Below are 27761 nucleotides of genomic sequence, written 5' to 3' on the forward strand. Positions count from 1 at the left end.
GTGTGGGACAGTCCCGAAATGCAGAGTTCAAGTCACGGTCCCAGGCTGAATGACTCTGGGACAGCATTTGTACCGGATTCCCTGTGGCACTGCCCATGCCTGCCTGAGGCACAGGGGTGGCACCAGCCTCTTCACAGTGGGGGCAGGGGCTGAAGTGGGCCTTAGCCCCCCCTTCACCATGAGGCCCCGCTCTTCCTCTTCCCCCTGATGTCTTGCTCCCTGGCCAGGCCAGAAGCCAGAGCCAGGCTGTGGTAAGAGCTGCAACAGATAATGCTGCACAAACACTTCCCATTTGGTATTTGTAATCAGGGTATCCACAAGGGGAAAACCTGATTTTAAGAGTTATGCTTGTCCAGTAGGGGAACAGAAACAAAACTACGTGACCAATCAAAACAGCACAGCTACTGAATAGTCCAACAAACTGCTCCAAAGGAGGTGCTGACCCAAATTATTTGATAAACAATTTAGAGTCATAAATAAATCTAAGGACATTGCAGTCAGTTCTTGAGCAAGAAAAGGCAATTTTATGTACTATATACTGGGCAATAACATGAGAACGCTCCTGATTTCTGAAACTAACCTGGCTCTTTCTAAAGAGACCTTTTTACAGAGATGCTGCAGCTAGCATGCCAACCATGTGCACACAGACTGACTTCCTTCTCCAAACTCTTCCCTCCTGCCCCCGGTGCTCCCCTCTCCAAGTTCCTTGCAGGTTGCTGCAAGTGACATTTTCCAGGTAAATTGCTTGATACCACGGAGTCACAGATTTCTAACAGCCATGTGAGAGCTCTTTAAAGAGTTGTGCCAGTGCCCTTGTCCCTGACACTGTTATCTTTTCTTTCTGGTGCTGACCTCAGATTCTAAGCAGCTGATTCTCTGGACTTTGGAGGAAAGAATCCTTTGCTTTGGGCTTATCAAAGTTCTGCAGCTGAAGTAACAGCCCACGTTGTAACCCTTTCAGACTGCCAGGCATAACAACAATGTGTTGAAGATTTTCCCCCACTTGTGAAAGTGCTGTGTGTCCTGAGTGCCCCCAAAAAGTCAGTTCAATGCCTCAGGCAAATTACTGATTTCTCAGCAGGGGAGGGTGGGGAGAGCAGCTGTGGATGGATAGAGGCAGCTAGAATTGCATACAGAGTGGTAGAAGCTATGGGGCTTTACCGCTGCCAGGGAGAACCAGCCCACTTGCTCTCCCTGAGTGAATTTTCATGCAAGGGATCATTTTATGAGCATTTGTGAGGTTGGTGCAGGGTGCACATTTCCTCTGGAAAATGCCTCTTTGTGTGGCAGGCAGCTGCCGGGCACCATTCCATTAAATGCAAAATGGAGACTAACTGGACATTTGCTGAGATGGAGATTATATATATTTAATATCTTTATTCATGGTTTAAACAGGAAAAATGGCTTTTCGTCTTTCTGAGAAACTAGCGGTGTAAGCTAGAAATCTGGCAAGTACATGAAACCCTGATTTGTGGAGAGATGTTGTTTGCATTTGGCAGTGAAAACTCTGTGCACCCTGCTCCGTGGCACAATTCCCCACCAGGTCTTGCTGCAGAATTCCAGTGGACCTTTGTTGTGACATATTCCTCCTTTTAAAGTGTGTGTGGTGGTGGTGGTGGGGAAGACATCCCAGCTCTGAGAATGAGACTTTACTGGTTAATTAATGAGTCATTTTCTCATTGAAGGGAGAGAGACGCGCATGCACATGCGCACACACACACACAAGTTCCTAATAATTCTGGCAATGAAAAGAACCAACCCATTGTTAATGGACAATAGGCGCCTCTGAGCTACAGCACCAGCAGCAACGAAAGATGAGATCCCACCCGGACTGGAGTCACGGTGGCTCTGGCACCCAGGCGACAGGGAATCTGGGACAAGCTACATGATGACTGTGTCTCAGCGGTTGCTTGGGGCTCGGGTCTCATGTCTGGGGGCACTGCTGGGCTTCCTTTTCTTCTCAACGGTGCTGAAGGCAGCCCCTGAGTTCTCAGGTGAGTTTGTGAGATGGCACAGTGGAGGGTGAGGGTAGGTTGTAGGGAGGAGAATCTTCTTAAGTCTTAGCCCTGTTATCGCTACCACTTCTTAGCAGACAGTGAATGAGGATGGGGTGGGGTGGAGATGGGTGGACAATTTCCTCTAATTGTACACCCAAGAGATCAGATTCTCAGACCTATCCAGGGAGGGATTCCCACCAGTGCAAATGCAGGGGTAGGGCAGGGTTATATTTGTCAGAGGTGTGGGGGTGGCACAGGCTGTATTTAGTTCTGGTGAGTCAGGGAATGAGTGACACAAACAAACACACCCCATCTGAGTTCAAGACGGCTGTGATTCACCAGCAAGACTATTCTCTGTCTGACCCAGATCAGACCCCAAAGCAAACAATACCTTCCCTGAGCTCTGGCCATTCTGTGTTTGCTACAAATGGTCTAGGAGAAGGGCCCTGACTGCCACTGCTGCTGCTGGCCAAGTTAGAATGACGAAGTCACAAAGCAGAAAATGAATTCTAGGAAGATCCCTTATGTGAGACGTGAATCAATGAGGCTTTAACCCCAGTGACATTTCCTCCCTGCCCCGCGGAGGTTTGGGCATAGTACAAGTGAGCCGTGAGGCACAGAGACAAAGCCGAGCAGCCTTTAGAACCCACATGTCATAGTGTGACAGGGACCTTGAAGAAGGAGTTGGGTCCAATGCACCTGTGACTGGCCAGTTGCCTTCCAGTTGGGCTTAAGGGAAGGCACCTGGGGCTGAGGGGGAGGAAGACAGGAAGGGGCAGGGGAGAGCTTCCTCAGAACACAGACAGAAGGAACAGAGACTAGCCCCAGAGAGAGAGAGTTGCAGGAAGCCTGGAGGAGAACAGTAACTGTGGCTGCTGGGGTGAGTTCTGTGGAAGGCCATGGGGAGGACTGGCTAGAGCTGGAGAAACCTGCCAAGTTGTAGGAAAGTTGCTGCAGAGGCCCCTGAGAATGAGGGGAAGAACCAGTTTGGTCAGTGTGTACTGGGCCCAGGAATAAGAAGATGGTCCTAGAGGGAGGTTCCCCTGAGTGAAGTGGGACACACAGATGAGGAGCCCTGGGGCAGTGGAGCCTTGACGGGGGCCCTCTCACAGGAGACCTCACTTGGGGCTACAGGAGAAGGCTGAGCTCCAAATCTTCAAGGAAGAGCAAGGCTTAATAGCTTCAAGGCTCATGGGAGAGCAGCAGGTCTGGGAACTCTCAGGTGGAGGCCTGGAGAGTGAGGCCCTGGGACAGGGGAATGGAACTGGGACCGAGTAGTTAATGACTCAGGTGAGAGATCTGGGAACAGACCTTTGTATGGGATTGAAGAGCTGGTGCATTGTGAGTGTATTTTACTGAGGGGTTTTGTTTTACCATGAAGGATCCGCAGACTGTTGCCCTTTCTATGACTAAAAGGGTTTGCATTTGCCACAGAGGGAGAGAGTATTCCTTTGTGTGGGTGACACTCTGGGGAAACTCCGGCAGGTACAGCCTGACCCTGGAGGGCACCCAAGTCGGGGGAGCCCAGTGATGCCATATATATTTAGGACCCTCATTTGAGTAGTGTTTTGCTTCTGTGAAATGAACAGGATGAAATGAGGGGTTGGGTAGAGCACAGCCACAAATGGAGTCTCTGGCTGGGACGAGAGAGCTGGAATTTTTCGTTGTGCAGGGGTTCAGATGGGCAGTGATTTGGATTCTAATGCCTGGATTTGAACCAGCACCCTTGCACTGCAGGTAGTCTTTGGGGGCTGCTTACACCTGCTTCAAGGTCCTTTCATGGTGCTGGAGTAGCAGATAGGGGTTTCTTAGAGCAATTAAATGTCTGGCCCTAGAATTTATGAGCCCAGCTAAATGTACCCCCTCTGGGCCCAATGGTTCCGAGCACCCAAACTCCTGTGACTTCAGTGGAGCTACAGCCATTTATGCAAGTAGAGAAACTGGCCCTACTATGTGACCATTACAGTTTGTGACTTTTCTCCAACTAAGCTCAGTCAAACTCCAGCTCAGCCTCTAGAGATTTGTGCCTAGCCAGAAAGAGCAAAATGTTTCCCCCCACCTTTGTCCAAAGACTCCTGGACCAAAAAGTGTTTGAGCGAAACCCAGCTGCTTCCCATTTTGTGGTAAACTGAAACCTGCTGTGTATTTTTGGGTTTCACAGTAAACAGCCCAGGGCTAGTAGGATAATAAACTGAACTGTCTGCCTTTCATTAAACCTAAGCATCTTGTAGAAGCATTAATGCATATCAAGATGTTACTAAGAATAACAGATGGGGCTGCAGTAAGATAAAAGGAAATGGCTTCATCAGGCAGGGTTATGGTAACTTCATAACCACGAGAAGAGGGACTGAGTCACTGGAACATCAAGGCAGGAACAAGTCCCTTCAAGCCCCGTTCCTTAAAAAAAATGTATGGACTGAAGTCTGTTTAATTCTAACACTCCTAAAACAATGTACCCCAATCCGCCCGCAGCTGTGAAAGCAGAGGCTGGATTCTGGTATTACGCAATATACCATGTACCCACGTTCCACCGGTACCTTCACCAGCTTTGGCCTCATTTCAGATTTCATTTTAAAATAAAAGTTTTTAGTCCTAATGGTTGTAAAGAAAACTGTTGAACTGTCAGGACAATCATTGCTGGGAGGTGCCAGCTAAAAGAGAGAGTGAGAGTTGGGAGCACACTGCGGTATTGAATCATTTTTGAATGCTTGGCATCAGGCACCTAAAATCACGAGACTAAAGAAAAGCCCAATACATTTTATATATATTTGGATTATTAGATGCCTTTTGAGTTTTCAGCTTTTAGGGTGCCCTCAGATCATGTTTTCAAGCTTTTCTCCATGACCATCAGGGCTAGAAATGTACTTTTAAAAAAAAAAAAAAAAGCTGAGAGTTCCATATAGTCACTTGACTCCAGGAATTGGAGCTTTAAGAAACCATCAAACGTCATGAAGCTCATGATAAAATCGTGAGAGTTGGCAACAATTAAGTTGTCATTGTAAGCTCAGTTGGCCATTCAATATACATAGGAGTTTAAAGAACAGGTCAGCACCATGTATGGCAGGCTATCAAGCAATGAAATCTCTCTTGTTTGGGCCACACTTGGAGGTGGTGTGGGCTGCCAAAAGCGTGATTCCCCCTCTCTCATACACACACACACACCCTCCCGGACCTGGGAGACCATTTGAACTACAGTTCCCAGAATGCTCCTGTTCTAAGGAACCTAGGAATTCCAGACTGGATTTAAAAAAAATCGTTTGGGACCTGAAAAAGCAGGAAAGCTTGTTTTTATTTTCCAGATTATGGAATTGGATTTTTTAAATTTAAATCAGATTTTTTGATACAATGCTTTTTGAGGAAAAAACCTATCTAAAGATAGTTTTAATTAAGATACATTATAGCTCAATGATATCTCATAATGGACTAGGGATTATAAATTCTAATTCTATAGTATGAGACAATATATTCATGTAATGTTTAAGAAAAGTTTTGTAAATGAGTTCCAATAGTTCATGGATTAGGGACCCAATTTTATGGGGTTCCAGGGGCTTCTGTATAGATTATTTAGGTTAATCTTTCTATCTACCCAATGGGACTCAGTGCTCAGTCTAGAAGATACCATCAGAGATGCTTAGTTTTGCCATTCTCAAACTGTGGATTTTGTGTCTCCAGAGATAACATGCTTGTTAACAGCAAAAATGTTTTAAATAAATAAATAATATATAGAGGTGAGAAATAACAGACCTCAACCCTATTCTCCCTCTGCAAATTTGTGTACACAGAGTCAATCCCTTACCTCTCTTTAAAAGTGCAAAGTTTCAAAAAGTTCAATGAATAGAAGATTGTTGGGGGCAGAATAGGTCTGGACAAGGAGAAGAAGTCTGGAGATAAATGTGAGAAGGGAGGGACAGGCAGTAGATACAAAAGTGAAACTGTTTGAGCAGCATATTCCAGAAGTCTTGAGGTCTTTCTGAGTGTAGCCTTCATTGATTTGAGCTCTACCATACCATTCTCTCATTAGAAGGGAAAACCTATAATGGCAGCAGGCCGTAAAAGAGACCCAGTTTGGTAATAAGAACCATTCAAGAAATATATGTTTGCTGATGATCTTTTAAAGAAAGACACACCAGTGAACTGGTAAAATCACTTAAGCGCTTGGATTCAGAGACTGTTGAAATGATAATCTCACTTTTAACAGCAGTAGTTTCTTCTGCCGGTGTAGAAAGAATATTTTCTTCCTTTGGACTAATTCATTCCAAACTGAGAAATCGTTTGGGACCTGAAAAAGCAGGACAGCTTGTTTTTCTTTTCCAGATTATGAACAAACAGGAAAATGAAGGTGAAGACGACTGAGTTAGCTACAGAAGCCAATATGGCTGACATAGTCGATTTAATTTCTTTTTTTTTTAATATTTCATTTAAGTATTTTAGTTAAAAACAATTTTAACAAAAACAAACCTGATTTTAAAAAACTTGAATGTTTAACTAAATTCAAAAATTAATATGCTTGTTTTGTTAAAATATTATGTTTGCTGTTGAAGAAAAAAATCCAGAATTCATAACGTTGTTGTTTTAGTTAAATAAAAAATTTAAATGTCTGTCTGATGATGTTCTCCTCCTAATATAGCCTGGCAAGAAAATCCTCCAAATATTAATGATTAACCTATTGAACTGGAGATATTTATGAAGTCATTGGGAGCTGAACTATCTGCTTCAATTACCTTTGGTAAATGAAATAACCAAGCAATCATTCATTTTCTGATATAGCTGTAAAACTAATCTGAAAAGTTGTCAAAATAAATCACTTAAAAATGTATAGTGTGTACCTTCTAAAAATGAAACCTACATCTATCTCTGAGTTGTGAAGAATATGTATTAAGGTTACAACAACCAACAAGAATGCACTTTTATGTAGAAATCCATGATAAAATCTAGTCTTCCTGACTAGTGATTTAAATCATGATTTAAATCAATTTGATTTAAATCAAATCCACCCTGTTTCAGAGGAAGGTACAAGAAACTCTGCAGTAGGTGGTTGGGTGATAAGCTGTCCCCCAGAAAGATCTCTTCCTGATCCCTAATAGTTAGAGGTTGTCTTAAACCCTGAAGCAGGAAGTTTTATATCCCTTCCTATATTCTTGTTCTTATCATTAATTCTGCTGTTTCCATAATCTTGTTATTTGTATAAATGTCCAATCCCCCTTTGAATCTTGCTATTTAAGGGTTGTTTTTTAAATAACTTATGGTTCTGGGTCCTGAATAATTTATTACAGCAAATGTAATAATATGTGCTCACTGGGCCAAATCTTGCTAATGTAGGCACTCCAACAGCTGGAGATGGGACATTAGGTGGGAAGGACTCTGAGTTACTACAGATTATTTTTTCCCAGGTGTCTGGTAGTAGGTCTTGTTGGCGGGAATCCAGCTCCTCTCAGTTCCCAGACACAGTTCATTGGAAAATAACCGTCCAGAGTCCAGTCTGCAAGCAGTTCAGTGGGTTTATGGGGTTAAGCAAGCCAGCATATTCCAAAGCCCTTCACACCAGTTAGGCTATCTCTATACGCTGATAGAGTTTTCCTTTTCCCCTCCCCCAACTACAGTTCAATATGCTAATAGTACCCCCTTCTTCTCCTAAGCCCTGGCTTTGCACACTGATGGAGCTCCCTCTTCCCCCGCTTCTTGGCAAACTTAATTATATTTTTAGTTCCCCTCCCCTGGTACCACCCCTTCCAATATATGGTCTGTTCTGTTCTGGAAGGTCTTGAGTCTAGGGCGGATGAGACTACCTCTTTTGTACCTGATGGGAGGGGTAAGGAGCAGGGTTTCTTTTGGCCATGGTCACTTTCTTGCAGACTTTGCGTCTCCTTCTTATACCCTCCCGCTGCTTGATTAGCCCCTTATCTTCTCTTGTTACTGAAAGGCAAGGCTACCCACTTGCGGTGGGAGGGGGGAGTGCAGCCTTGTACTTTCACTTATATTTTCTTGCTTGCTTATTCAGCCAGTTTAAACTAAAAGCAAGGCCAGAAGCAAGATTATTGTTTAGTCTCTACCCTATTTATTTCACATTCTCCTAACAGGTCTCACCTACATGCCCAGTGTCTAACAGGTTGCTGTATTTGGGGTCAGGAAGGAATTTTCCCCTGGGTCAAATTGGCAGAGACCATGGAGGGGTTTTGCTTCCTCTGAAGTGTGGGGTCAGGGTCACTTGCTGGTTTGAACTAGAGTAAATGGTGGGTTCTCTGTAAATTGAAGTCTTTAAATCAAGATTTAAATAGTTTGGTCACCACAAAGCTGCATTTTTCTGGTGAATTTACTATTCGACCAAAAAATTTCTCCCAGTTCTAGTGCAGCCACACTGAAGTCGATGGTTGCAAAGGGCCAAATTCTGTGTTCAGTTACACCAGTGTAAATCCCTAGTGACTCTGTTGACTTCAGGATTTGGCTCATAAGTCAAGTACATTGGTGCATTCTTACACCTGGGCTGAATTTGGCCTGGTATGTTTTAAATGCCCCAAAATTATTGAGCTTGTTAGGGTTGACTTACATAGTTGGAAAGAATAAGTCTATCCACTACAGGAATCAGTGGATGAATGTCTATAAGCAGGATTATGCAGAAGGTCAGATTAATTGATTCCAAGGTCCAAAGGACCATTGTGATCATCTAGTCTGACCTCCTGTATAACACAGGCCAGGGACCTGCCCCAAAATAATTCCTAGAGCAGATTTCTTAGAAAAAACATCCAATCTTGATTTTAAAATGGTCAGCAATGCGGAATCCACAATGACACTTGATAAATTATTCCAAGGATGAATTATTCTCACTGTTAAAATTTATGCTTTATTTCCAGTCTGAATTTGTCCAGCCTCAATCTCTAGCCACTGAATTGTGTTAGACCTTTCTGTGCTAGTCTGAAGAGCACATATTAAATATCTGTTTCTCCTGTATATACTTGTAGACTGTGATCCAGTCACCTCTTCTTTGTCAAACTAAAAAGATTGAGTTCTTTGAGTCTATCACTCTGAGGTAGGTTTTCTGATCCTTTAATTGTTCTCGTGGCTCTTCTCTGAACCCTCTGCAATTTATCAACATCCTTCTTGAATTGTGGACTCCAGAACTGGACACAGTGTTCCAGCAGTGGTTGCACCAATGCCAAGCAGAGAGGTAAAATAACCTCTCTAGTCTTACTCTAGATTCCCCTGTTGATGCATCCCAGGATTACATTAGCTCTTTTGGCCACAGCATCACATTGAGTGCTCCTGTTCAGCTGATTATCCACGACAGCCCCCAAATCTTTTTCAGAGTCACTGATTCCCAGGATAGAGTCCCCCAGCCTGTAAGTGTGGCCTGCATGCTTTGTTCCTAGATGTATACATCTACGTTTAGCTGCATTAAAATGCACATTGTTTGCTTGCATCTAATTTACCTAGTGATCCCACTCTCTCTAAGTCAGTGACCTGTCCTTGTCATTGTTTATTCCTCTCCCAGTTTTTGTCTCATCTGCAAACTTTAACAGTGATGATTTTGCAAAAAGAAAAGGAGTACTTGTGGCACCTTAGAGACTAACCAATTTATTTGAGCACGAAAGCTCATGCTCAAATAAATTGGTTAGTCTCTAAGGTGTCACAAGTACTCCTTTTCTTTTTGCGAATACAGACTAACACGGCTGCTACTCTGAAACCAGTGATGATTTTGTTTTCTTCCAACCAGGGCTGTCAAGCGATTAAGAAAAATTAATCACACAATAAAAAAATTAATTGCATGATTAATCGTGCTGTTAAACAATAATAGAATACCATTTAAATATTTTTGGATGTTTTCTACATTTTCAAATATATTGATTACACAGAATACAAAGTGTACATTGCTCACTTTATATTTATTTTTGAATACAAATATTTGCACTGTAAAAATGATAAAATAAATAGTATTTTTCAATTCTCCCATTACAAGTACTGTAGTGCAACCTCTATGTCATGAAAGTTGAAATTACAAATGAAGAATTACGTACAAAAAATAACTACTTTGTTTTTTAATGCAGTATAAAACTGTAGCCCCTACAAGTCCACTCAGTCCTACTTCTTGTGCAGTCAATCACTCAAACAAGTTTGTTCACATTTGCGGGAGATAATGCTGCCCGCTTCTTGTATACAATGTCACCTGAAAGTCAGAACAGGCATTCGCATGGCACTGTTGTAGCTGGTGTTGCAAGATATTTATGTGCCAGATGCGCTAAAGATTCATATGTCCCTTCATGCTTCAACCACCATTCCAGAGGACATATGTCCATGTTGATGACAGGTTCTGCTTGATAATGAATCAAAGTAGTGTGGACCGATGCATGCTCATTTTCATCATCTGAGTCAGATGCCACTGGCAGATGGTTGATTTTCTTTTTTGGAGATTCAGGATCTGTTGTTTCCGCATTGGAGTGTTGCTCTTTTAAGACTTCTGAAAGCATGCTCCACACCTAGTCCCTCTCAGATTTTGGAAGGCACTTCAGATTCTTAAACCTTGGGTCAAGTGCTGTAGCTATTTTTAGAAATCTCACATTGGTACCTTCTTTGCTTTTTGTCAAATCTGCAATGACAAATGAACAACATGTGCTGGGTCATCATCTGAGATTGCTATAACATGAAACACATGGCAGAATGTGGGTAAAACAGAGCAGGAGACATATAATTCTCCCCCAAGGAGTTCAGTCACAAATTTTTAATTAATGCATAATTTTTTTAACGAGCATCATCAGCATGGAAGCATATCCTCTGGAATGGTGGCCAAACCATGAAGGGGCATACAAATGTTTAGCATATCTGGCACATAAATATCTTGCAATGCCGGCTACAAAAGTGCCACGTTCTCACTTTCAGGTGTCATTGTAAATAAGAAGCAGGGAGCATTATCTCCCATAAATATAAACAAACTTGTTTGTCTTAGCGATTGGCTGAACAAGAACTAGAACTGAGTGGACTTGTAGACGATAAAGTTTTATATTGTTTTGTTTTTGAGTGTAGTTATGTAACAAAAAAAATCTACATTTGTAAGTTGTACTTTCATGATAAAGAGAATGCACTACAGTACATGTATGACGTGAATTGAAAAATACTATTTTATCATTTTTACAATGCAAATATTTGTAATAAATATAATATAAAAAGAGCACTGTACACTCTGTATTCTATGTTGTAATTGAAATAAATATATTTGAAAATGTGGAAAAACATCCAAAATATTTAATAAATTTCAATTGGTATCCTATTGTTTAACAGTGTGATTAAAGCTGCGATTAATCGCGATTAATCTTTTTAATCGTGATTAATTTTTTTTAGTTAATCGCTTGAGTTAACTGCTATTAATCGACAGCCCTACTTCCAAGTCATTGATAAAAATGTATCTTCTGACTTTAAAATCTATTAATGTAATGGTAGTTCTAATCCTAGTTCTTTTTAGCATAGGCAATGCTGTTTGGACTATACTACCTAGAACACCAAGACGTAATAATTATTAACATTATCATTTATAACCTATATAGAATCATAGATGTGCTTGGCATATATTTTACAATATAGATAAAGACTGAGTCTCTGTCCTGAAGACCTTACAATCTAAGCTGGTCATCCTGCAAAATCATACAATCATAAGTAGTCCCAATGACTTCAATGGACTGCTCGTGTGCATTAAGTTAAACAGATGCATACATTTTTGTACAACTGGACCTTTGTGCAGATGAGACAACAGTGAGAAAGTGAATTAAGAGGAGGGAAGCATGCAGGAGAAGAGCATGTGATTATGAGTATATGTGCTTATCTAGAAGGGAATATGACATGCTTACAACTGTGACTACGCATCAAGATGATGAATATTTCTAAAAATAAGTGATATTTTGGGTTTATCGCTGTGCTTAGCAGATTTTCAGCTGTACAGCCAAGGTCAGTGTGTTTCCTTACAAAAATGAAACCCCATGGACTGTGGTGTATTGTACATATCTGTCTTGTTATACAATTCCCAGCACCCTGCATTTTACAGAGAAATGCCAATATTTCTTTGGATGCTGAATCCGGAGGTTTTGGCAGCGTCGGGCTTTTAGATTCACCTATCACAGTGCATTTTCCTCCTTGGTGTATCAATGACACACCTCTGCCAGGAATTATTACTGTTGCTGGTTAAGCACCTTAGCAGTAAGTTCTAACTTGGGTGGGCTATTGTTTTGTATCTCACCGATCAGAACCCTCCTCCACCAATCAACTTGAGCCTCTGCTTGCCACCTACACTTAAAGGGTATTTGCTGTGGTGCCCTGGAGGCACACTCTGACCTGTGGTTCACTGGTCGATGGACACCTGTATTCTGCTGGCTATTGATACATTGCTTGTGACATGAACTCGTGCACTGTGTCTAGCTTTTGATGGAGAGGTGCCCACATTAATTTACAGTAATTGGCCTCTTTCAGGCAGTGGCACAGGGAGCCCAACTGACTGAATGGGCTACGAAGAGTGGCCCCAATGGGGCAAATTGGCACTGCCATCATCCTTTGGCTCAGTGGAACACTTTGGTCTTTGGGGCTGTCAGTCCGTCTTGTTTCACAGCACTAAATTAAATGTTGACGCATAAGGTACCAGGCTCAGAATTAGGAACCCTGGATTCATTTTCTGGCTCTACCACCACCACTTTGCATGGCTTTTGGCAAGTCACTTAATCTCTCTTTGCCTCAGTTTCCCCATCTGTACAATGCTTTCTCCCACACTTTGTTTGTCTCATCTCTTTAGAACATAAGTTCTTTGGAGTAGGGGTGGCCTCTTAGCAGGTATGTGCAGTGCCTAGAACAAATTGGATCTGATCCTAATTGGGGCCTCTAGGCAACCCTATTACATGCTCGAACCACTGTACTCTGTGGGGGACCCTTGAAGAGCAGTATTTTTCCAAGGGCTGAATGTTGCTCTGTGGCCTTGTTGATCCTGTCCCCCTCTCTCAGTGGATACCAGTACCCCAAGAGCTTCCCTCTTTCGCCCTTGTTGGTCCAGCACTGTTCTTTCCTGGAACCAGCGCCCATTCCAAGGAATGCCATTGCTTCTCCTCTGGGGGAGGTGGGCTTTGCAGGGACCCCACCAAAGCGGTTGATCCGCTGCCCTCTTGGTTGCATTTCCGTCCTCCTCCCTTCCGTTCTCGTTTTCTTCTTTGTAGTGGCATTAAGATGAACGAACCAGCCGTGAAACGCCGAGGCCCTCCAGGGACAGATTTCAGACTGTTATTCTTCTCTCACCAATGAAAAGAGAAGGAAAGAAAATGATCAAAAAATCTGCTGATGTGTCCAAGTGTAAAATTAACCCTGTGGGGCCCGGAGCGAGTCTGCATACAGGAAACCCTGCACTATGAGGAGCTCTGACGCCAGACATCAAAGGGTTAGCGCTGAGTACCGGGAAGGTAAAAGAGTCCATTGTGCAGCAGAGCCTGGTACCAGTGTTTCTGGATGGATTCAGAGAGCAGGTGTGGATACACTCAGTGTGGATGGCAGCTCTCTCCCCAGATAGCTCAGTTGGAGGGATGGGGGATAGCTGGATGTACACAGCCCCGCCACACGGCTCTCCAGATCCTTCACCAGCTGTGAATTCAGAGCTTCTCAGACCAGTGAGTGAAAAATAATCTGGTCAATTGACTCCTTTACTCAGAGTCATAGACTAGGCCAAGTGTTTCTTAGACTTTGACTCTTGCTTGTAAATCTGGGGTGCTGCTGGTTTGTGGATCTCTAAGGCCTTGTCTACAAATGCCTCATGTAGCCAGTCTGGTGAGATCTGCACTGGTGTAAATAGTGCAGACTCCTGCAGACAGAGATGCAGCTACATCAGGGGTTGAAATTCCAGTGTAGACAAGGCCTAAAACCTAGAAGGGAAGTTGGCATTAGGTTGACCAATTCACTACCCACCCTCGCTATTAAATCCCCAAGCTCAGGCATGTGCCGTAGGTATGTAAAGGATCCCTCAGGGTTTACACACAATCCTTCACCATCCTTCCATGGGGCAGGACAGTACTGCCAGGGAAGGATTTCGGGGAGCTGGTGTGAGATCAGCCTACAAAGAAGGAGATAAGGGTGGGACGGGCTTTGATACGTCAGGAGTTTCATACAACCTCAGTAATTAATGGCCAGTGCTGGTACTAGAGGACATGGTTCCTTCCCTCAGCAAGCATCAGAGAAGGGGAAGCTCCCTGCGAATCACAAGCTGTGGGGAAGGCAACTCACAGCCAGATTTCCTCCCCCTCGACCTGGCAATGAATTTTGATGGGGGGCAATATGAAGAAATCTAATCAAAAGCCCAGTACGATGTACGTTGGGCGGGGAGAGGGCAAGTCACTCACGGTCAGGGCGCTATGTATTTCATGATTCTTCAATTGCAGCATTTGTCAATGTCCACCCCTTGCCAGAGAAATGCACTAAAGATTGTAACTTCCATTATGAATAATCAACCCCACCCCAAAATGGTTGCAAAGAAAACCTGCCAGAAGAAAATTGAGTGTAAGCGGATGCAGTCTTGCCTTAGACAGCCTGACAGTCTTAAACAAGAGAGCTGAGCTGCAGTGTTAACTCTGAAACCCACTGAAGACCACTTAAATAGTTAATGTGGTTGCTATTTCACTGCTGGCCCTTTTAGCACCAACATCCAGCTACTGTGCTCATCCCACAATCCCACTCTGCCACCATCACCTTCCACGCAGCCAAAAGCCCCAACTGCCGCCTCCTCAGCTACCAAAACCTCCCTCTTCCCCACTGCTGAGGCTTACATGGCAGTATCTGCCATGCACTGAGAACTGATCTTCAGGGGCTGAGTGAAATTAACTGCATGAAATAACCTGGTACCCAGACTGGATTATATTCATTGTCATATTTAACAACATAAGGAGCTCCTGTTTTTGTAATTCACCTCCAGCTGTTGTGGATTTTTCAGCCTGACCCCCAAGATTGTCATAGAAACCAAGAGACCTTTATACTGGATGTAGGCCCAACGCCTGCACAGTATACCTGGCCTTGCCCACAATGGCTGCAAAAAGTGCAGTGTCGGGGGGCATTGGCGCCCCATTGAACGCGGGACAGTGCTGACCTCTGGAATGGAGCATATAGGTGTCTGTCTAAATATGGGCTCGTGAGACGTGAAGTAGGGAGGGTTCCCTAGGGACCTTTCCTTCAAAGTCTGGCCACAGTCATGAGTGTCAGGATATACTCAGGCTGAAGTGTGCATGGTAAGGGGAACTGAAAGTGGCCCTCAATGCTGTGCTGTGGCTTTGGCTGGTTTTAAGCCCTGTAGCTCTTGCTGCTTTGGTGCCCTCTGAGGGTCAGATTCTGCTACTGTACAGCTCACTGCCAATGATCCCCTTGACTTCCGTAGCACAGGATCACATGTTAATGAGGTCAGGGATCTACATGGGGGAGCCTCTCCACATGGTCCTTCACTTAGTAGGTCTATGTCATTAAATTAATCATTGCAAATGGCACAGAGAACTGGGAGGGAGGCAATTGTAACTTACTCTGGTTTTATTTCCTTGTTTAGCTGAGTGGGACCCAATGAGGGAGATATAGTATGAGTAGTGGAACTGCAAAGAGAGAAGAGCGGGGTGAGGAATGACCCATGTGAGACCTGAAAACTTCATGTGTGGAGCACTGGCCCCTCAATATCTAGAACCAAGCTTTCATGGTTTCTTAACTTTGCCTCCTTGCTGCTTCTCTTGTTCTCAGTGAAACCACCGCTGCTCAGCTGGCTGATAAGCAAAAGCTCCCTGACACAAGCCATGTACTTTAGACACAGGGCTGGAGCTTCAGTCATGGGGAAATGCTTCTGTAGAAGCTTTCATGTCAGACTGAGCACATCTCATTCTCTGCTGTAAAGAGCTGAATACCAGTGATGAGGGGAAGGGGAAGAAGCTAAAAAGTGAAGGGCCTAATTCTCCCCTTCACCAAAGTTGGCAGAATTATACATTAGTGTGAGTTATTCCTGATTTACTCCTGTGTAAATGAGGCCTGGACATGGCCACTTCCTGTGATAGTCTTCTCAGGATAAGGCCTGGCTTACATTTTTTTTAATGTAGAAGTGACCTTGGAGAGGTCTTAATGCAGGTCCCTCCAGAGCAAACTTGATGTCTCCTCAGTGTCCCAAGCCCTCTGCTCAGCTGGGGAATAGGAGAACAATGTGAGGAACTGGCTGTGGAAGAGCTGGTGATCTGAACTCCGATTCCCTGAGTGCCAGTGCATTGTGTCTCTAGAGGCAACTTAATCTTGGTCTATAAGTACCTGCACATAATATATCTGATACTACAGGGCTCTTTAATCTGGCAGGCAAAGGTGTAACAAGATCCAATGGCTGTAAGTTCAAGTTAGAAAAATTGAAGTGGAAATAAGGTGTAACTTTTGAACAGTGAGAATAATTAGCCATCACAACAGCTCACCAAGGGATGTGGGGCGTTTTCCTTCACTTGGTGTCATTAAGTCAAGACTGGACGTCTTTCTTAATGATAAGATCTAGTTCAACCACAAGTGATTGGGCTTGAGGCAAGTGCTGCTGGTGAATTTCTGTGGTCTGTTATGAAAACTATTAGATTATTATAATTGTCCCCCCTGGCCTTAGAAGCTATGAATCTATGAACCATCTTGGTCTGTTTCTACAGTAAATTTGTTATGTCACCAAAAACCTTGAAAACCCCCAATTGGTTCTTTTAGCTTAAAGACAGGTTAAAAAAACCCAAATGTTTGTCTCCAACTCTTGCTTATTCTTTCCAAGTGGCTGAGCTGGTTTTTATTACTTTTATCCCACTTTGGACAACCGTTAGTGTAGACTAGGGGTTCTCAAACTTCAATGCACTGTGACCCCCTTCTGACAACAAAAATTACTACAACAAAAATGACCCCAGGAGTGGGGACCAAAGCCTGAGCCCGCCTAAGCTCTGCTGCCCCAGGTGGGGAGGATCAAAGCCAAAGCCCAAGCCCCACTGGCCCAGGCACGGGAGCCAAAGCCCAAGGGCTTCATCCCCAGGCAGGGGGCCTGTAACTTGAGCCCCGCCAACCATGATGGGAGCCCTCAGGCTTTGGCTTTGGCCCTGGGTGGTAGGGCTCAGGCTTTGGCCCTGGGCCCCAGCAAGTCTAATGCCAGCCCTGGCAACCCCATTAAAATGGGGTTGTGACCCACTTTGGTGTCCTGACCCATAGTTTGAGAACTGCTGGTATAGACCTTGGTACAATATTCCCCTCCCCCTGCCTGGCAGAAAAGTGCATTCCCCTCCCTGCCACAATATCTCCCTCCTTTCCTGAGTTTGCATTTGCCTGGGATACTTCAGGGCCATCTCCTCCAACTGGGTCTTGAACCTTCCTCCCCCCACTGCCAGGAGTCTGGAGGCTGTGTTCTCATTCCCTGCGGCTCTAACACTTTCCAGCTCTAATGACTCTCTATGTTTTATAGGGACAAGGTGGGACTAGCATGGCTACAACGACCCTGCATACAACATCTGTGTGTTTTACTCCTCTCAGGTTACCTTCAAAAGGTGCTGAAGAACCACACAGCTCACGCCTGTGATGGGGAGCAACTGGGAGTCATTTGTCCCCACAAGACCTCCATTAGCATCCTATCTGCATTTTATGGGCGTCGAGTGCCCAGCCAGAACCTCTGCCCAAGCACTGGCAATATCTCTGGTGAGAGCATCATGTGTGTGTCTGCCACAGCCCGCCAGGTAAAAGCAAAAACATCCTTGAAATTCACAAGTAACAACATTCCAAGGGACTGCAGGAAACCAGGGCAGTACCATGCATGGAGGTGTTCAGGGTGACATGGGATACTCTTGGGTTCAGGCAAGGGAGATCAGATTGTCTGATCAGGGTCCCCCCAAAGTGCCCCTACATCTGCCAACTGGCCCTCAAACATTGTAGCCTCAGGTCCCATCCTAAAAAATGGTGGGTGGTTTGGGACCTTGTAGTGAAGCCCTGCCCCTTACCTATACATGCAGAAGGAATTCAGGGTGCTATTTTACCAGTGGAGTGATGAAAGGTACTGACAATGGGACTTCTGTGATGGACTGGGTGGGGTTCACCTCCTGGAACTGCATTTGAGGATATAAACCTAGGAAGAGGCATTACAGATTTATTTTAACCAAGAGGAATTTTGGAATAGGCATACAAAAAATTAATTGTGAGAAATTTGTCCATGTTAGGGCTTAACCCAGAGAGGAAGGATGGTCCAGTGACCGTGTAACCCCAAAAAATTGATTTTGGGGATGCCGCTATAATAACCTACCCCCCTTAAACTGTCCTTCCCGAGGTATAAGTTTCCAGGGTTGTTAAGGAAACGCTAAAGGACATGGATATAGCCTTCAGATAAAGTAATTGACACAGGCAGTATTGTTTTCCAAAACAAAGTAACTAATAATCCCTAATACACTGTATTAGGCACTTGGTGAATCTAGAACAAGGAGGTGATGGTGAGTAAAAAGGAGCTCAGTGGTGTTACCACAGGCTCAGCTACAAAACAAGTCAGAGCTCTCAGTTCAATAGCAAAACCCAGCTGCATCCAATCCCCAAGATAAGCCAACAGGAGGCAATTAAATTTCACAAGTATAAAGTCCCCTGGCTCATGAGATCAGAGACCCAGGATCAGTCTAGGCTCATGGCTCCATTTTGACTCCCTGATATGTCAGCTGGGACAGTCAAGAATGTTTCTACTAAATGAAAAGGATGAAGATCAGCTTGCTGTAAATGGTGATAAATGGCCTGTCACTAAATAAAAACATTCCACTGTGATTGTGACGAGGATCTAACTGGTGTCAGAAAAGTCACTGCCTGTTCCAGATGGTTAGAGGATGCCTCCCACCTCAAACAATTTTCACAGTAGTTGTCAGAACCTAGTGGGGTGGGGGCGGTTCAGTTGCTTTAAAACCCCAACATATCTCCTAGTTTCTTATCCAGACACCCCTCCTTAAAATGGTGACACTATCCATACCCAGAATGAAAAGTTAGCTGCTACTAATGTCAAAGAACCTGTGCCTCTATCTGGCTTTCTGATTTTTTGGCACACAATGTCTTTCCTTCATAAGCCCACATGAAGGCAGATCTCTTCCCAGCAAAGTGCAATGTTAAGGAAGTATTTAACCAGGTTTAAAAATTGTTTTGCCATTGGACTCCACACAATAAAAGCACCTCTCGAAGAATCTCTTGGGTGAAAAGAATAAGGACTTAGGTATTCACCTCCACCATACATGACTCGAGTACCCAGAGTCAAAGGATAACAATGATTTCCTTTCATTCTGTATTAGCCCCAGTAAATTAAAAACCATGATCTCTCTGTATTTAAATCTTTGAAATTTACATTTCCTAAAGAAGTGGTTGATACTGGGCATGTGTGAGTGAGGTAATTGCTGATAAGAATAGAAAGGCATATTAGGAGAGAGCCACAGTGCACCATAAAAGGCCAGCTGCCACCAGGCAGTTTTGGAGTCTGAGTCAGAGAGAGATTCAGTCGGGAGCAGACGGCTGAACTGGAAACCAGCAAGAGAAGCCAAAGGAAAGAAGTCAGAAAAGCTGCTGCAGAGAGAGACAGAGAAAAGAAAACTGGAGCAGAGCAGAGCTGACTGACCAGGAGCTGAACAGCGATTAAAGAAGAATACTAAAAGATTTATCACAGCAGCAGTAGTGATATAAAGGGATACCAATGAATTTATAAAGTAAGCTTGCCAGTTTTAATATAATTTTAGTGTAGTGTAGTCTAGCATAGTATTTAACAAGTGTATGCTAGAAGTGTGTGTCTTTTAATTGTATTTTACTTATGCAAAACTTAAAGCAGTGGTTCTCAACCAGGGGTACGTGTACCCCTGGGGGTAGTCAAAGGTCTTCCAGGGGGTACTCAACTCATCTAGATCAGTGTTTCTCAACCTGGGGTTTGCAGCCTCCAGGGGGGTCATGGGACGGGCTTGCAAGTGCAGGGCTGAAATCAGTGGGTGACAACCAGGGCTTCAGCCCTGGACAGCAGGGCTTGGGCTTCAGACAAGGCTCACAAGTGAAAAACAGGCTCAAGTATCACACTGAAATGTAAGTACAATATTCCAATTGATTTATTTTATAATTATATGGTAAAAATGAGAACGTCAGCAATTTTTAGTAAGTGTGCTGTGACCCTTTAGTATTTGTGCCTTTGGCTGCCAAGGGCAGCTGGACTTACAGAGAATATTAGAGCAAGAGGTGGGCAGAGCAGCACAGGAGAACTAAGAGCTGATTGGAACCTTCCTTATAACCTCAGACTGAACCTTTCATAGTACATGCCTCAATAATAAGAGCAACCCTCCATAGGCAGTTAGGAGTGCCCTGGATGTCATGTTCCCTGAGTCATGAATGGAATAAGGAATGAGGCAGACAGGGGATAGCAGTGTTACCTCTCCCCATAGCTCAGAGTTAGCATAGTTATCCATCACCACTCCTAACATGGGTGACCGCTGGGGCAATCCCCTCACCCCTCAGAATCAACCAACTTTCCTGGTTCTCTGGAAACCAACCTGATTTCAGTGAAAATAATGGTGCTGATAATGAGCATAAATCACACAACTAGTTACAGTAGCTTTGTCTCTTTGGAAGATTCCCCAGCCCAGCAGCTCTAGTTCTTTCTCTGCCATTTCACTTTTGACTTAATAAACATACCAAAGGCTTTTCACCCATGGGCTGGGCTTTCCATTCCCAACTTTTGTTCCCCATCAAACGCCTCACATCAGCCTGAGCTGCCCTTGTGTTGAGCCTCTCTTTAGTTACAACACTCTGGGCCCATCGACCCAGCTAGAGGAGGGTGTGAGTAACTCCCTGGTTCCCTCCAGGGACTGAATTTCCCTGGCCAGTCCAAGTATGCAAACTAGGAAGTATCATTTGGTCCAGCCGCTGATCATTTTAATCATGGATAAGCCTGTGATGCTGTCACAGAGGTCGTAGAAGTCACGGATTCCGTGACTTTCTGTGACGTCCAGGACTTCCGGAGCAGCTGGTACGGCTGACTCCAGGGCCACCCGAGCAGATGGCCGCTGCTGCTCGGGCAGTCCCCGGGGCACCCCGGGAACCATGCTCCGGTGCCCCATGGCCAGCCGCACCGGCCACTGCTGGAACGGCCCCAGGGCCAGCTGCTCAGGCCATCCCCAGGGCTGGCCGCACCGGCCGCTGCTTGGGCGGCCCCAGCAGCTGGCTCCGGGGAGCGCCCATGCACCAGTTGGTGTGCCTGGCTCTGGGGAGCACCTGAGCATGGTTCCCGGGGTGCCCCGGGGACTGCCCGAGCAGCAGCGGCCCCAGGGGCAGCTCTGGAAGTCATCTGGTCCATGGGGAGTAGCAGCCGCTGGGAGCAGTCAACCCCTAGTGTTGGAGTAGGGGCCCCTGAAGTAAGGTCTGTTGACTTAAGGTATTGAGGCTTAAGAGTGAAATGGGTCAAAGTTGTTTTCCATTCGTGTCATTACAGATACAGTGTAGAGGGAACGAGTCACCAGGTTTGGAGGCTTATTGAGTTATTTGTCTTTATGGCCTGTATCCATCAGTCCCCTATTCCTGCCACTCGTGGGGCCCACTGACTTTCCCTTACTCACCACAACCAGCATGCAGGGCATTTCTTAGGGGGCTTTCTAAACAAAGTGCTCCGGGGTATGTGCCCTTTTCCCCCAACTGCCTCTCTCATGAGGTCAGAAGGCTGCCGACCCTTTAAGGGAAGTCCCTATGCTAGATCCATGAAGTCATTCAAGCCTCCAGTTATCTCATGTACACAAGATGATGGGGTTAGAACCAAAGAAATGGTATGTAAATAACAGCACTGGTGACACCCCACCGAGGTCATCCAGACAGGGTCACCCTAGGGCTAAGTACAATGAGTAAGAGACACCTCACAATTATAGAGAGCACTTTCTCACCCTCCTACGGGCTGCAGAGCTATCAGAGACACCACTCTGGATTTCAGCACAGCACAGGTATACACTGCAGGTTTCTATCTGGCCCCACCATGGGAATCAGTAATACACTTATCTTAGTAGCCTTCTGTGAGGCAGGGCAGGGCTATGAGTCTCATTTTACAAAGTGAGGATTAAGGAGTTTGCCTGCAGTCACAAGTGGCAGAGGAGAGAATCAAACCCAGATCTCTCCCAGCCCAGACAAATGCACTAATCACTGGACCATCCTTCCTCACTGCAGGGTCCCTGGCTTGTCTGCTGGGATCTAGCCCTGAACTGATCCAGGATTGTCTCCAGAGCGGTAGCAAACACTCTCATTGCCAAGTCTACCTTTGCATCTCATCACTTCTACTAAGCATCCCTGATCTCCCAGGCTGCCTGCCTTCTGGGCTAGCCATAAAGATCAGGCTTTGGCAAATTGTCTTGTCTTGGTGTGTGGGGTCACCCTGAAACCAGTGCAGTATGCTTTGAAAGATGCAGGCAGATATAACACCAGATCGGAATGACCTGATTGGGTACACAGCCTTCAGACAGTGGAGTCCTGTCAGAGGCCTAGGATTTCATGTGACATTTTTCTATTATCATATCTAGTGTAGGCTCTTGCCAGCACTGGTCTTAGAGACAACGGACACCTGAAAGAGTCTGAATGGGCACTGCAGTAGAAGAGAGACACAGAGTAATAGAGAGACCCAGAAGTGTAACAGCAGCTCACATACATTTTGCAGTGTCTGGGACTCTAAAGCCTCTTTGCCTGCACATGTTCCTTTCAGCTGTGGTTTCATGGCTAAGTTCAGTACTAACCCCTCATTGTACATGGGGATCTGTAAGTGCTAATACAGAATGTTTTGCCCTAGGCTTCCACTTGTTCTCCCCATAGTAAATAGGAGAGCTGTGCTGCCCCAGGCTGGTAGTGTCCTTTTAAAATCATTCTTGTCAACATGTGCCTCCATTGGTGGAGCTTTGGAAGCTAGCTCAGGATGAGAATGTCAAAGAATTGTTCCATATTGGTTACATTTAAAGTTGCATCAGTAGATAGAAAGGGATTATTGTATGTGACCTTTCTGGTTTTAGCATTTTCCTTTAAAAAAAGGGGGGGGGGGGCAGGCAACCAGGAAGCCATACTTGGCACTGATGTGGCCATTGCTGGAATATTGTGTCCTGTTCTGGTGCCCACAAATCAAGAAGGATGCTGATAAATTGGAGAGAGGTCAGAGAAGATCCATGAGAATGATTAAAGGATTAGAAAACCTGCCTTTATGGTGATAGACTCAAGGAGCTCAATCTATTTAGCTTAACAAACAGAGGTTAAGGGGTGACTTGATTAGTCAGTAGTCCATGGGGAACAAACATTTAAGAATGGACTCTTCAGTCTAGCAGAGGAAGGTCTAACATGATCCAATGGCTGGAAGTTGAAGCTAGATAAATTTAGACTAGAAATAAGGCGTACATTTTTAACAGTGAGTAATTAACCACTGGACAATGTACCAAGAGTCGTGGTGGATTCTCCATCACCGACCATTGTTAATACAAGAAGGGATGTTTTTCTAAGAGATCTGCTCTAGGACTTACTGTGGGGATGTTCCCTGGCTTGTGTTATACAGGGGGTCAGACCAGATGATCACGAAGGCCCCTTCCCGCCTTGGAATCTGTGAATCTATGAAAAGACTGGAGTAAGATATATGAGAAATAGGCTCCTGACTCTCTAAATCAGGGGTCGGCAACCTTTGAGAAGTGGCGTGCCAAGTCCTAATTAATTTAAGGTTTCACATGCCAGTAATAAATTTTACATTTACAGGGGCCCCCCGATGGAACCCCAGACTGGCAGCGGGCTAAGCAGTGCCGGCGGCCAGAACCCTGGCTAGCAGGGGCCAGTGGACAGAGCCCCAGACCAGCAGCGGGCTGAGCAGCTCAGCGCGCTGCCTGTCTGGGGTTCCATCTGCTGCCCTCGCTGCAGGTCTGGGATCCCAGCCGCTGGCCCCGTTCATCCCACTGCCGGCCTGGATGGGCAGAACCTCGGGCCAGCAGCAGGCTGAGTGGGGCCGGTGGCCAGGACCCCGGCTGTCAGGGGCCGCCAGATGGAACCCCAGACTGGCTGTGCGGGTGCCAGATGGAACCCCAGACCAGCAGTGCGCTGAGCCGCTCAGCCCTGCTCAGCCTGCTGCCGGCCCAGGGTTCCATCCATCCATCCAGGCCAGCAGTGGGCTTAGCGGGGCCAGTGGCCAGGACCCTGGCAGGCAGCAAAGTGGCACTAAAAATCAGCTGGTGTGCCGCCTTTGGCACGTGTGCCACAGGTTGCTGACCCCTGTTCTAAATCTTTCCCCTGTCCTCTGAGTGAATGCCAGCTGTAGGTGTCAGGCCAGCACTTCTTGGGTTGACCACAGGCTCAGAATTCAGTAGATCAATTTAGATTAAATTGAGTTAGACCAGATGATCAGTTCTTATCCCTGATTTGGTTATTTCTGGGTCTCCCAGTGCCATTCCCAGCTGCTACCAAGCTTTCAGTAATGCCATTCTGGGGTGGGCTTTTTTTCCCTGACCTCTGCAAAGCTGTGGCACCCAGGCACTCCCATTAGAAACAACCCCCAGCATCTTATTGCAGATTCTTCTAAACCTCTCGCTAGAGCCGGTGAACCGTGGAGCTTAGAGAGCTCTGCAAATGCTCGTACAGAGTTTGTTGCCCTAAGCTCCCGCTTGCTCTGCCTATTCAATGGAAGAGCTGACAATGTCCTCTTAAAATAATTCTTCCAAACCTGGATCCACCTCAGGCCTGGCTCTGGCTGCTTATATGGGGCTTCCATTGACTGAGGTTGCAGCAAAGCTAGTATTTTACCTAGAGACTGCAGTGAAAATGAGCCTTCTCTGTGTGTGCTAAACCCCATGTCTCTGGGGTGCATGGGCTCTGCTGAGAGTAGTGTGGAGGGACTGGGGAATGTCTTCCCCCAAAGAACTCACCATATTGAAGTCCAAAGCAGAAGCACCTCCATCGTGGGACAATCACCCCCAAACTTCTTTTCAAACTGGTTGTTGTATTTTAAGAAGGGGATTTTGAGCGCCTGCTCCAGCCCATCAATGAGATCACGCAGGATGACTAATGCCATGAGTCTTGGATTAGTTCAGCTCAGATCCTGCATGCTGCAACCAACTCCATCCTTTGCTGGAAACGATCCACACAGAACTCCTCAACAGCCACCTCTGAATTTATTTTCTAGGTACGTTCGTGGCTGTTTTTAGCCCCATTGGAGCACTGCTCCTTTAAAATACCTGATGCTAACCTGCTCAGCTCTGGGCCAGGAAGTCACGGGCTCAAATCCTACATGTCCCATGAGTTCAGGTCTGGAGCTTCGACCCAGTGCTGTGACTGTGGGGCATTTCTATGCGGGTGTTGCACTGTCAAGGCATCATCCACTGGTCCCTTCTACCCATCTCCAAATGGCTGTGTATGTGGGAGTTAGAGCGCCCAGGGCACTCTTCTCTTAACCTTGGTGTCTTGGTCAGTGTTCCTTCTTTCAGCATAAAACCAAGTGCTACAAGCCATAGCTTTCTGGAGCTGCTGCTATTGAGCTAAAAAGCTGCTGTGTTATAGTCTCTGGCTGCAGTGTTTGTGCTGCCAGCATCTAACTTAAGGATTTCTCTGTAAGACCAAATTCTACTCCGTTTAGGGAGCAACTGAGCTGCAGCCAATAATTGTGTTTGCTTATTGATCTGTGTCTGTGAAGGGAGGAAGTGCCATCTAGAGGCCAGTGCCTGTAATAATCGGTGCTGTTGAGAGTATATCACTTACCCACTAGTGAAAAGCAGCTGTGCAGTCCTGACTCTGGAGCTGCGCATGCAGCATTTAAATGCAAGACAGAAAGAATAAGCTGGCATTCGTTAAACTGTGTGCAAGGCCTTATCAGGCTTTTAAATTGGAATTTGCTAATGCCTAGTGGCTGCAGTAAAAGAAACAGGTCGGGAGAGCCCTGAGCCAAGGCGTGAGAAAGCAGCAATACTCTGGAATGGTGCAGGATCTCTTCTTAGCCTAGGGTCCCTTTGGTCTCTCTGCTGATGAGCTAAGTTCCCAACAGTGTTCAGTACATCTGAATGCCTTTCCCTGGGAAGCTAAGGAGATTAATATAGAGATACAAGGTCCAGCAACACTGTGGCCCTGTTTTCCAAATTCTCCGTCTTTTGCAATATGAGGCACTTGAATTGTTTGAAGAAATCTATCCTTGGGTGGAACTTGAACTAGCCATCTTGTTATACAAAGTGGCAGCTCTGTCACTGGAACAAAAGGAAAAACCCTGTGAGCTGTCAGTGGAAACACCACTAGAAGCTCCATGTAGATTGTGATCCGACTGAACTAGGCACTGTACAAACTTAGAGAAGACATAATCCATACATCAAAGAGCTTGAAATCAATTTATGCGTAAAGCAGACATAGCAAATAGGTATAACCAAATGGAAGGGGTGCAGGGAAGTTGCGTAATATATGAAGATCCTTTTGCATAGACAAGCTGTCTGCACAATTTATAGGAAGTGAGGATTTTTAACTCTATTTGCTGCAGCTACATGATGTATTTTGCTCAGCACAACACACCTGTAGGTTCACAGGGCAAGAATCAGATGCAGCCATGTGTTAACTGTAAAACAAATGTCAGAACAATTTGTAAAATTAAAATTGGTTCTTTCTTTCCCTGCTAAAATACCAAAAGAGCAAGTCACCAGATACCTAGAGAGTAGCAGAACCATGACCAATAACCAGGTTGGTTTTCTAAAGAGTAGGTTTGTCTAATCAATTTGCTATTTTTGATTTTGGCTAGAATTGCAAAATTAGTGGCAAAGGGAATGCAGTAGATTCAATGGATTTGGATCTTAGCAAAGGATTTGATATGGTTGCATGAAATTTGAATTGAAAATCCAATTCAAAATGGTCTGGGATGAAAACACTCTTATGTTGACTGAAAAAATGTCACACAGGGGTAAAGCCAAACTGCACAGTATATAGAACTATGAAGGCTACAGCTGTCTTCCTTAATGATCTAAGGCAGAGTTTCACATCTGGTGGGTTGCAACTCCCAGGGAGGTCACAATAGGCAATTGCAGGAGTCAAGAAGCATTGGAAATTTTATTATAGTCTCAAGCAAAGATAATCTCACTCCCCCACTCCCAGCACACTTCAAGGTCAACTATTCTGTGTCCACCTCTTGAAACACACACCAATCAATTCTATAGGCGTAACATTGCTATCATTTTTTATTCTTACTTTTATCGTAAATAGTATTTATGGTATAGTAAAAATGTTTGACTTTGAAGAAGGCACCGCCAACCTGAAAACTGTTGAGAAAACTGGCCTAGAAGTTGGAATAAACACCATGGTTAATGGAACCGGCAGATGGTTTTAACTTGAGACGAGCTGTGTATGTGAGGGCAGAGAAATAGTACAAAGGAACTGGATCAATGAAGCAGGACTGGAAGGGAGCTCCTGGGTCACCACACCCTGTCTCCTGCTGTTGTTGGTAACCCCCACCATATAGTCCGGTCATAAATTTATCAAGATCCCTCTTAATCCCAGTTCGGTTGCTGCTCCCACTGCTCCTGTTGGGAGGCTGTTCTAAACCCCTCCCTCTGATGATTAGAAGCCTTCTTCCAATTTCCAACCTAGATTTATTCATGGCTAGTTTATCCTCATTTGTCCTTGGCCCACCATTGTCCTTTAGCTTCTACAGCTCTCCTCCATCCCTGGTGTTTGCTCCTGATGTATTTATAGTGCACAACCATCTCCCCACTAAACCTATGTTGGCTTAGCACGGCTCTTCCAGCCTCCTTGCATGAAATTGGACCTCCCTTCCCCTCATCATCC

The 27761-nt window shown here is 45.1% G+C and overlaps 1 protein-coding gene across 1 annotated transcript in view; it reads left to right on the forward strand.

Annotated features, from left to right (window-relative positions):
- Positions 1–1811: 1811 nt before the first annotated feature.
- The window catches only part of LOC141993505 (protein eva-1 homolog C-like), a 54594-nt gene continuing 28644 nt past the window's right edge, over positions 1812–27761 (forward strand). Inside the window, exons 1-2 of the mRNA XM_074963048.1 lie at positions 1812–1994; positions 17499–17698. Coding sequence (XP_074819149.1) covers positions 1886–1994; positions 17499–17698 — 309 coding nt within the window. The 5' untranslated portion in view covers positions 1812–1885. The remainder of the gene's footprint in view (positions 1995–17498; positions 17699–27761) is intronic.

Source organism: Natator depressus, chromosome 9 (genome assembly GCF_965152275.1).
Source record: "Natator depressus isolate rNatDep1 chromosome 9, rNatDep2.hap1, whole genome shotgun sequence".
Lineage (NCBI taxonomy): Eukaryota > Metazoa > Chordata > Testudines > Cheloniidae > Natator > Natator depressus.